Source organism: Peromyscus eremicus, chromosome 10 (genome assembly GCF_949786415.1).
Source record: "Peromyscus eremicus chromosome 10, PerEre_H2_v1, whole genome shotgun sequence".
In the NCBI taxonomy this organism is placed as follows: Eukaryota; Metazoa; Chordata; class Mammalia; order Rodentia; family Cricetidae; genus Peromyscus; species Peromyscus eremicus.
In genome coordinates, this window is record NC_081426.1 from 66,843,697 (window position 1) to 66,855,849 (window position 12,153).

Here is a 12,153-nt window from a genome sequence, read left to right on the forward strand (position 1 = left end):
AACTACTACTGTGCAAATTCTAGTGGGAAGGGAAGGGAAAAACAGTACAAGAGTGAGTTAGAACAGACAACAAGTATGTTTTCTATGTGAAGGAACTGACAAAGGACCGTGTGAACCTTGTTGACAAAATAACAAAGGCTGGCCATTTTTATGCTAAGTTCAAATGTATTTTTTTTTTTTTTGAGAATACAAAAAGTAATCCTTGAAAATCAGAATACATAACAGAAAAGAGCACAATAACTTAAGTATTAAACATCTGTATGAAATAACTTGCAAAGTTTGACAAATATGCACACATAGAACATGCGGTTATTTAAAAACAAAACAAACAGAACCACCACCCGATTCTGTAGAACCAGCATCATGTCACCAGCAGGAGAGCACCAAGCAAGGCACCATTGGAAAGACAACACACTTGCAAAGTCTCTATAAATAAAGCAAATGCTAATCTGGTCGAAAAATCGGTGTCTTTGGTAAAAATTCTATGAGGATGACCTGTAAAAGGAGAAGAAAACGGTTGTAAACAACTTAAAGCAGATTTTTCTCTTAACCTTAAAACATCAGTCATATTCTGTTGCTTAAAATTTGTTTAAAAAAGATGTAAGGCTGGGCAATGGTGCCGCACACCTTTAATCCCAGCACTCAGGAGGCAGAGCTAGTTGGATCTGAGTTCGAGGCCAGCCTGGTCTACAGAGCGAGTTCCAGGACAGTCAGAGGCTACACAGAGAAACCCCATCTTAGAAAACAAAAACATAAAGATGTAAGAGTAGAAGAGGGACATACTGGGAAGAGCAAGAAGGAAGGGGCTCAGTGAGAACAGGACACGGACAGGAGAGACTACTGGAGGTATGAGTACAAACAGAATACACTACACATGTATGAAAATGTCATAATGAAGCTCACCAAGTACAGTTAGCACATGCTAACAGAACACAAAACTTTATTTTGAAAATTCACACACATTTCAAAATTTTAATTGTATCTTTTTAAAGACAGGTCTATGTGACCCTGGTTGGCCTGGAACCCTTTATGTAGACCAGGTTGGCCTTGAAATCATAGAAATCTATGTCCCCGCTTCCCAAGTGCTAGGATTAAAGGCATGCGCCACCATGTCCACCCCAATTTTTAAAACAGACATTTATTTGATAACTTTGAACCTCAACAATAAGTTTTCTTTTTATTTCTGGACCTTTACCAAGCGTGAAATATCCTTCAATTCTATGAAAAAAAAAATTAATAAAATAATGGAAGTCTGTTATGGGTACACTGTGAAAGTGTATTGCTGTGATTGGTGTAGTTAAAAGCTGAACAGCCAATAGCAAGGCAGGAGAGAAAGGTGGGACTTCCAGGCAGAGAAAGAACACCAGGAAGAAGGCAGAGGAAGAAGGAAGAGTCACCAGACAGACAGAAAGGAAACAGGATGGGAATACAGAATAAAGGTAACCAAGTCACATAAAAAAAAAAAAAAAAAAAAAATGTAGACTAAAGATAGGGGTTAATCTAAGTTATAAGAACTAGTTAAGAACAAGCCTAAGCTAAGGCTGAGCTTTCATAATAATAAGTCTCCATGTCTTTTTTTGTGAGCTGCTCCCTTCCCCTGCCTCAAAAGAAAATCCATCTACAGAAGTCCACGAAGGTAATTAGAGGTAGGTAACATAGGTGTTCCATTTGATATATTGAAGTAGCATGTGTATATGTGTATGCCTCAAAGAATGAGAAATACTGAGAACTGAACACAAGGGGTTTCAGTGTATGGCTCTATTTAAGCCCAACAACCTAAGCCAAGTATTATTGTCCTCACTGACAGACAAGGAAACTAATGATCTAGACCAGACAGATGTGGTGATATTGTGTTCCTCAAAATATTGTAGACCCTAATAAATTTATCTGGGATCAGAGAACAGAACAGCCACTAGACAGACATAGAGTCCAGGAAATGGTGGCATACACACCTTTAATCCTAGCAATCCAGAGGCAGAGATCCATCTGGATCTCTGTGAGTTCAAGGCCACACTGGAAACAGCCAGGCGTGATAACAAAAGCCTTTAATCCCAAGAAGTGATGGCAGGAAGCAGAAAGGTATTTAAGGTGTGAGGACCAGGAACTAGAGCTGGTTAAGCTTTTAGGCTTTTGAGCAACAGTTCAGCTGAGATCCATTTGGATGAGGACTCAAGAGGCTTCCAGTCTGAGGAAACAGGATCAGCTGAGGAACTGGCGAGGTGAGGAAGCTGTGGCTTGTTCTGCTTCTCTGATCTTTCAGCATTCACCCCAATAACTGGCCTTGGGTTTGTTTTTGTTAATAAGACCTTCTAACAATTCGTGCTACAGGCAGGCACAATGATTCTGCAGAGAGGGCACTTGCCTCCAAGTCTGATGACCTGAGTTCAAGCCCAGGAACTCACATGGAGAAAGGAGAGAACTCCTCTAGGGTATCCTCTGACCTCCACCCCACCCCACCCCCACATACACTCACACAGATACAAAGTAAGTAAATGTAAATAAAGTAGAAGAAAATGAATGATCTCATAACCTGTAAAATGGAGAACTATAAAGGCAGAAAAAGCAGACTGTGTAGGAGGTTTAAGAGATAGCTCAGAAGTTAACACGTGCTACTCCACTAGAGGACGCAAGTTCAGATCCTAGCACCTACGTCAGGAAGCTCACAACTACCTTTTAACTCCAGCTCTGAGAGACCCAACACCCTCATCTGTCGTAGACACCTACTCACACATGTCCTACACACACACACACACACACACACACACACACACACACACACACACACGTAACAAAGTATTTTTTAAAAGAGAAAGAAGCTGGACGTGGCACAAATCCCAGAATTTGGGAGGCAGAGGCAGGCATATATCTGAGTTCGAGGCCAGTCAGGTCAATATAACCAGTTCTAGGACAGTTGGGGCTACATAGTGAGAGACTATCTCAAAAGAACAAAAGATAACAATAACAAAAAAATTAAATTCCAAAGCTTTGCCTTTTCTACCATATAGTTTATAGTTAATCACTATTTGTATTAGTATTTCTTCTCTTTAATCAACCTAATCCCATAGTCTTCTCTATGTCCCAGAGTTGCTTACAGTTTACCACAGCAGGATGGATGAGCTCTGCATGAGTACTCCCTTCTTCCTCCCTCTGTAATTCTGAAGACAGGGTTTTCGGGATCAACTGGAATTCACGATATAATTCAGGCTGGCCTTGAACTCTCACCAATCCCCACAAGTGCTGGGGTGATAGTCAGGAGCACCCTGCCCAGCTCACATGCATGCACTCACTCTCTCCCAGGAGTTATGCTCATTCTCTCTCTGCCTCTTCCCCAGACTTCTTCTTTTTAGATCTGGGTACTGATTTCTTAGGATGTCTGCTCTCAAACTAGCAGTCCTCTAGAGACCTTAGCCTCTAGAAAGGTGCAATCACAGGTGTGTACCTGCAACCCAACTATTTCTTTTTCCCAAGCCCTTCTCTTAGCAAAACTAGTTAAAATTGTTCCAAAGGCACTTTTAGTAGTAAACCAAAGGAAACTGAAAATATTGTAACATAAATATCCAAGCTGACTACCGCTAATTTTTATTCGGAACTTGAACTATACTGTTAAATTAAATCTCTCCACGCTCCAATTCTAGATAGAATACATACAGGTCAAAAAACGGTTTGAGAGAGCTGGAGAGATGGCTCGGAAAAGGACTCATGTTCAGTTCCCTGCACTACCACGGCAGCTCACAATCATGTCTAACTCTAGTTCGAGGGGTTCCAATACCCTGTTCTGTGTTCTCTGGGTACCAGACAGACACTTGGTGCAGAAACATACATGAAGACAAAATATTCATACATATACAATAAAAACAAAATCTTTTTAAAAATTATGTGAACAATAAAAAAGTCAAACTTTATAAAAATATCTTTGACAAACAGATACAGTAAAGCATTTTTTTTTTTTTTTTTTCTTTTTCGAGACAGGGTTTCTCTGTAGCTTTGGAGCCTGTCCTGGATCTCACTCTGTAGACCAGGCTGGCCTCGAACTCACAGAGATCTGCCTGTCTCTGCCTCCCAGTGCTGGGATTAAAGGCGTGTGCCACCACTGCCCGGCCAATAAAGGATTTTTATTGTTAAAAAATTATTTGATGTGGATAATTTCTAAAGTTGGGACCTTGTTTTTCTCAGAAACTGTGTCTTGACATGGGAGTCTCTGATGGTATACTTGATTAACCATCTGGGCCAGGGAACTTTCATTTTCATCTTGAGTTCCACTGGCTTTTTGATTTCCTCAATAAAGAAAGTACTTCCCTTCTTGGTTCACAAACACTCCTTTCCCTTTCTAGTTACCCTCAGGAAGCCTTAGGGGTCACCCATGCCACTGTCCTGCCCTGTTACTTACATACAAGACATTCATTCACTAGCTTCCTAGAATATGTTCCCACTGAAGAGAAGTACTTGTTGAGTGCTCAGCCCTAGTCAAAGTATCTCTATTGCTCATGCCAGGACAAAGGCTCAGATAACATTAAGGAAGAGGGGGAGGAAAGAATCCAAGGAAAAGAGCACCAGAAAACTGTCTGCTGGACATGACATGCTTATTGCATCATGAACTCACAGCAGCTGAAGCTACCTGCACAGATTTTGCAGGTCAAGATTCTAGGGTAGATGCATGAAGACTCATGCAACCTCACCCCTTAACTGAGAAGCAACTGGCAATTCCTAGCTGCTGGGAGAGGGAGAGACATTTTCCTTCAGGGGTGTAGGCACTGGTCAGTTGCCCATGATCCAGTAAATAATCCTGTACCAATGCACATACCAGCAACCCTAATTAAACTTTAAAAAAGAGAGAAGCATGGAGTGTAGGAGGGGCTGTGTTGGGAAGAAGGGCTCCAGAGGAAGTGGGGAGTAGAAGAAGTTAAGATATTGAGAAAGGAGGGGTGAACAAAATACATTCTACATGTTTGAAATTGTCCAAGTATAAGTAAAACGTATGTTTAAAAAAAATTGTGGGGCTGGAAAGATAGCTTAGTGCTTAGGAGCACTGGCTGCTTTTGCAGAGGACCTGGATTCGCTCCCCAGCACCCACACAGTGGCTCACAACTTCAGTTCCAAGGGATCCAACGCCCTCTTCTGGCCTTCAAGGGCACCAGGCACAAACATGGTGCATAGACATACATGTAGGCAAAACACTCATATATATATAAAATAAAAATACTTTTTTTTTTTCAAAAAGTACTTTTTTTTCTCCACCCAGCTCTTTTATTTGTGCTCGATCTTCCTGTTTCTCATGTTTCTCATCTATAAATAAATGGTTAGACTAGATGAAAAGGTTCTTTGTAGCTCTAAAAGTTCACTATTAAATATTCAAATGACTTGCAAGTTCATATTGAATAAATATTTCAGTATTCAAACACATCTTCCACTGTAGTGTTTTTAAATTTCAGGCCCCAGGGATGAGTACACTATTTTACAGTGCATATGCAAAGTGTAAAACAGTAGCTATTTTTGGCTGAGCGGTGGTGGCACACACCTTTAATCCCAGCACTTGGGAGGCAGAGCCAGACGAATCTCTGTGAGTTTGAGGCCAGCCTGGTCTACAGAGTGAGACCAGGATGGGCCCCAAAACTACACAGAGAAACACTGTCTTGAAAAAAAAAAAAAAAAAAGTGGCTATTTTTTTTATTACTTTATGCACATTTATGTTTTGCTGAATAGATAGATATACATGTACCGTGTGTGTGTGTGTGTGTGTGTGTGTGTGTGTGTGTGTGTGTGTGTGTATAAATATGCACCAGGAGTATGCCTGGTGCCTCAGAGGTTAGAGGAGAATGTCAAATCCTCTGAGAGAGGAGTTCCAGACAGCTATGAGCAGACATGGAGGAGCTAAGAATTAACCTGCATCCTCTGCAAGTGTAACAAGGGCTCCTAACTGAGGAGCCAACTCTCCAGTCCAGGATGACTACTTTTCACTCTGAATCTGCCTTAGTTTTGAAAGAACAGTGCCCTGACAACGTTTTCCTTCACAAACCCCACATATACTTCATACCCCAGTGACAAACAACAAAACAAATAGTTTTGCATTGTTATTTATTTTCTAGATTATTTCTAACAGTCAAAATATAATTAAGGGGAAATACTTCACTTTAACAATCAGAGGTTGTATAAATTATAGGCAAAGGCATATATGCACAGCAGAAAGGCTCAAGTTCATTAAATAAGGAGGCTTTTTCTTCTTACTAGACTATGTGTGATTATGATGCTCAAATGCTTTTAAAGAGCTTCTGAAGCTTTGTTTACTCCTATTTTGAACTACCACAAATAGACATACTCTAAGAATATCTAAGGTGGCACAAGCCTTTAATCCCAACACTTGGGAGGCAGAGGCAGGCGCATCTCAGTGAGTTCAAGGCCAGCCTGGTCTACCAATCGAGTTCCAGGACAGCCAGGACTGTTATAGAGAGAAACCCTGCCTCAAAAAAACAAAACAAAAACAAAGAATATCTAAAAATCACTTTAAAAGTAATTTTAAAAGTACTTTTTGTATACCTTCTATGATAATGTGAAATAGAATTCATTTAAAAGTACTTAATTATGTAAAAACTCAAGGGAAATTAAAATTTTTTCATGAAGTATACAGTTTAGAATGTTTTAAAAGTTTACAATGTTTTAAAAAACTACTAATTTAATTGTAATGAAAGAATTTCTTAAAGATAAGAGAAAATAAGGTTCATATGCCATATGAATGAATGCTCTTCATAAAGCTCCTCTTGGAAATCACATAATCTAGATTTTTCTTTTCTCAATGCAGGAAATCCAACTCCTTGTGTGGCAGGCACGTGCTCTACCATGGGCTATTTCCAGTTTGTTATTAACTTTCATTTTTTCCTTCCCAAAGTAAATTCACAAACATGTAAAAAGTAATTAAAGCCTCAGGTTGAAGCTTGGTGTTCGGGTTTGTAAATGTCTAACAGCAATGAGTGTTTCCTGAAGCCCTTGAACTGTCTCCCAACGGGTAACAGAACTCTCCTATCCACAGTGAGATGGCTATTACCTGTGCGGGCCAACCTCACAGGGTCGGTCACTCAAGTGTCCCTTTTCATGGTTGCCAAGAAGCAGCACAGGTCCTTCTCACCCTCAAAATGTAACCAAATTTAAAGTGAAGACCTATAGTGCTTAGCTTGTGAACAGAGATAGTCTGGGGGTTGGGGAAAGAACCCATAAATTATCTTCACTGCTCAAGAAGAGCAAGGAGATTCAGCTGTCTGATAAGGAGAGAACTGGGAAATGGTTTTTAACCAATCTTTTATACATATACACAATGAGGATTATATTGTTTCAAAGAAGAGTGAAAATTCCTCAGAAATGTAACACCAGGGCCTTCAAAGACTGGTTTTAGTTTCAACAATTACTTCCTTTCTTAAATCTTTTTCTTTTAATCTAATAACTTTTCCAGGTTTTGAAGTAAAACACTCAAGCTCAAGAAGAATTAATAAATTCAAAACTTCTTAAAGTACTCTGAACTTTTCAAACAGAGAGCAATTATTCAAATAAATCAAGAGCATCAATAAACTAAATTTCTAAAATGATTGTGTGTGGACACATTTATGTAAGTGTATGCAAACTTAGCCGTATTTTAAAGGACAAAGCAGGCTGGCCAACATCTGTTTACATTTAAGGTAACTGTACAAAGCAATGTTCTAGCAACACTTTGGAACCCTCTAAAGCCATGAGGTACACAGGCAGCCGAAGTCCATAAAGGCTTCTCAGGCTCCAACGGCTTGGCTGAAAGGTTCTCTTCCATACTTGGAAACTTGATTAGCATTATATAAAAACGCCATATCTGACGTGCTGCGTAACCAAGGTTGTGGTTATTCTTTATACAGCATCTAAAATTTCACACTCCATCAACACATGTTCAGGCCATTTTATCTTGGCAATTAATTTATTATTTTTCAGAACACAGTGAAGCCTTGTTTTCAAGTCATTCATAACTTTATAAATCAGTCTTGCAAATGAAACCCAGGCATCTGTGAACCGTAGAAAATCCTTGCACTCAGGAGATTAAGCTCCTGACACCTTTGCTGATTAATAATCATGGAAAGAATAAGATCAGAAACAAAATAAATGATCATTTAATAGAGAAACTCACAAAACAGCCCTTTAACTTACATATTCCATCATGTTGTTCGTTTCACATTTCCTTTTGCTCAGTCTCCAGTGCAAGCACAGCTAGACACGGAGGAGGGTAAAAGAAGAGAAATGAGCTTCGCTTTCCTGGGCACAAGGCTCACCCCTTCGTCCACCCTTCACATTTGCAGTCCAACAAAGCATCTGTTTCCATACTGTGCAATTCAGACCCCAGCAGTCCGAAGCTGCTCCCCGCAGTACTCACCTTGTGGTATAACCTATTGTTTTCCCATTCTAATAACTTCTCAATCGATCTTCGTGTCTGGAAGAAAAATGAGGGGAAAGTTTACTCTTGACTGGCTTTAGAAAAGCTGTTTTGCAGCTGCTTTTTGTGTGAAAAGGGAAGAAGTATAAAATGATGACAAGCAAGAGTGGTCTGGACTCTCCATGTTCCAGCACTAAGGAGCAACCTCATCAGGGACAGTAGTTTGTAAAGAAACATCAATTTTCTTTGAAATATATATGCTTAATTTTTAAAGTATTTTGAACTTACTAGCCTCTGATTTAAAACTATTAGTCTAAAAAGCAAATGTCATTTCATTTATTTAATTTAAACTTAAATCCCCACTTCTTTAGGAAACATTTTGCAGTATTTAAATAGTAACGAAGATTCCTTAATCTCTATTTTTAAAACAGTAATAATTCAAATATTAGTTAGCAAAATACAAACAGCCTTTAGGGTATATCTAAAAAAAAAAAAAAAAAACCTACTAATTGAAGGTTAGTAAAGGGGGGAAATGAGTTATAAATCAAACTAATTTGAGGAGTGTATGAGAAAATTCAGTTTGATGGTTACTGTAGTTTTCAAACAGAGCCCAGTTTTTACTGAAGGCAACATGAAAGTGGTATCTGAGAGTCAAATTCGATTCTTAATCCAGGGGTACCGACCGGCTCAGGGCCTCCCTCAGCTGCTGCGACGCAGACTATGCAGCATGGACCACTTCTCGCTTGGGAGTGTGGATGAGGCAGCTACTGCATGGAGCCAGGTGTCAGGAGGAGACCACCACTGCAGGTGCAGAAGTGACAGTACTGCTACGCAACCGACTGCAACCTGATGCAGCTGCAGCTTTCTTGCGAAGGAAGAAGGCATCTACCGATACAGTTGGGGCACAACTGTAAATAAGTACTGATAATCACATAAAAACTTGCATGCCAACCAAGACTGGGTGAGGTGAAAAACTGGTAGGAACAAGCTGGTTTGGAAGTCTGTTACATAAAAAAACGTTAGGATTTATTCAAAGTATCTACTGTAATCTGGTGTTACATCAGCAGGCTGAACTGCTATAAAGACACTCAAGTCACATAGGCGCCAATTATAATTCATAGCTAGCAACAAATTACCACGAGTGCTTATATTTTCCAATTTTATGTCATAAAAATCAGAAAATCAACTATTTTCTGGCAATAATATGTCAATGACTAATTTATTACAATTTTTGAACAGTCTTTTTGGCAAGAATTTTAAAGAAAAAGTGCCCTTGTTAGCGATGATCAGCAGCCCTCACTTGTTTCTTTGTAAGATAGCCTTTTAGAGGCAGCCCTCCTTTTAAATGAAAATAGGGCAGCAGTTATGGTCACACTTTTTGTTAATTTAGTTGCCAGTCAGCCCCAAATCAAAAGAAAATAAGGCTGCAGAGTGTAATTAACATTCAGTTCAGTCGTTTGCTCCCTTGTCTAGCCCCCAAGCTTTGTTAAAATTGCCATCTGAATGCTGAAGGCTGTAGGGAAATCGATTTGATTCTAATCGCACCATGAAAAGAACATGATCTAACTGCTTTCAGCCCTCCGTAAATCTGTACTAGGTCTTTAGCACAATGCAACTTCCAATTTAAAAAGCACTGAATGTCTCGTCAATGACTTTGTGAAGAAAAAAGAACAAGGAGCAGACATAAAAATTCCAATAGTTGTTTAAGCATTAGAGTTCATTTGCATCACAGCGAACCTGAAAAGGGCTGACCTCTCAAACCGCCTCTCAGGTCTATGAAGTTGTAGCCTTGACAAGCTCACATTGACAGAGCTCATTGACTCTGAAAGGCTACTCTATCAATGGTGAAAAATGGCAAGAGGTTCTACTCTGAGCAGGCATCTGCCTGCCCACCCGCTGCTAAACCAATGGTAAAACCGTTTCAAAACCTGAATCCACCTTGTAATCTTCCTTTCTAGGACCTTTTAATAATAGATTAAGATTACTATACAATTTGAGGTTTTACTTGTACTGATGGTTTAAAAGAAGATGGGGAAAATTAAAGAACTAGGGTAGGGAGAAGTAGCTTTTGAAGTCTGTTGTTTTATATTAAAATGATATAAAAGTAGTTCCTAAAAACTTAACACTACATTCTGCAAATATTTATTATTCAAAGAAAAGAGTGGTTTTTACCATATCAAGTTTCCAGAATGCATAAGCCATGCTATATACAATGAGAATAGCTTATTATCATACACATATACAATGAGAATAGCTTATTATCATATATATACATATATATATACATGCACACATACATATGGCATTTACTAACTTAAAAATATTTGCTTTTACTTAAGTCAAATAGCAACATTTGTGTAAAAGATAATTACAAAGTATGAACCTAAAATTCTAAAATACCTAACTAGGAACTTCAAATTTATTCTTTGCTTCTAATTAGGAGTTCAATGATAAGTGTTGGGTATAATTGTATCCCGTAATATTAAGAATTCTAAAGCAAACAAAGTTTGCTGTGCCATATTCTGTATAATCATCTGAATATTCACTATTTCTCCACGGTTGAAGGCTGAAGTAAAGCTGTGAATCAGCACCATCTAATCTTGCTAGAAGACGTCTCTCCTGCTTGACAGGTGGAAAAAAGGCACTTGCACGTGCAGCCTAATTAATCACTGCACTTGACATCTCAATGATTTACAGCGAGGAGCAGGTGAGAACACACAAAACCAGAAAAAACCCTTGATTTGAGGAGAACATTTCTAGCACACTAAGGTGACAAGTAAGTGATTCCGGCAATGATTCTAAAAAAGAAAAAAGAAAAAGAAAAGTAAAGAAAGAAACTGTGCCACAAATTATTTGTTAGTAACAACAAAAGATCAAATTAAATGGAAGAAAAAAGGCTTAACCATGGAGAATGTTTAATACTATGCAATTATTTTTAGTTCACAAAATCAAAATATATTTTCAAGATAAAGTACAATACCAATTTGGCAGATAGTGGGGGAAATATGACATTCCAGCATTATAAAAGCTATTTCAAAGCTTTTAAACTTCAGTGAGAAGAAAGCACATTTTAATTACAGTCATCTAGAAATAAAAGTTAAGTGTTTATGTCCACAGGGTTCTCAGATTCTAATGAAATATAAAAATTCAACACAGCCAAACCTAACATCTATTAACTGGACAAGCAAATCTAATCCTATAAATACCTGTCATTAAATTTTAAGTGATTATACTGCCTTGCAAATTCAAAATATTCTAAGTTAATAGGATCGGAAAAAACATATACATATCAAACATGACATACCAACAAAACAGTATCCTTCTAGGCCACTTTCTAAAAATAAGTCATATTATCTTTCTTAAAAGAATTTAGTGCTTGAGAAAAATACTAGATTGACAGTCATGGGAACTAAAAAATCTTCTGTTTCGCTGAAAGAACAGGAGAAAGGGAATGCAGCTTCAGTAAGTTCCCTACAGTGGGCCTTAATCCTTTTCAGTACTCACATGCTGGAGTGGAAAGACAGGTTAGTGGTTCTTTACCAATGAATCCTTGTTCCTGCCTAGGCTATCAACAAGAAACCTACTTTTATCACATGGAGTCTTGAATTAGAAGAACTAAGACTACCAACTTACACCGTGTAAGCAAAACAAGGCTTTGTGAGATGCTATCACGAAGTGAACCTGGGTTAGAAAGGCAGCTCCCAGCATCTATACCTCAGCAACCTTCCTCATCAAAGCTCATTATGAATGACAATGTTTTAAACAATAATATTAAC

The 12,153-nt window shown here is 38.5% G+C and overlaps 1 protein-coding gene across 1 annotated transcript in view; it reads right to left on the reverse strand.

Moving 5' to 3' along the window:
- Positions 1-241: 241 nt before the first annotated feature.
- The window catches only part of Chic2 (cysteine rich hydrophobic domain 2), a 44,024-nt gene continuing 32,112 nt past the window's right edge, over positions 242-12,153 (reverse strand). The window contains exons 4-6 of the mRNA XM_059276027.1: positions 8,378-8,434; positions 8,155-8,214; positions 242-495 (exon numbers count right to left, since the gene is read on the reverse strand). Coding sequence (XP_059132010.1) covers positions 445-495; positions 8,155-8,214; positions 8,378-8,434 — 168 coding nt within the window. The 3' untranslated portion in view covers positions 242-444. The remainder of the gene's footprint in view (positions 496-8,154; positions 8,215-8,377; positions 8,435-12,153) is intronic.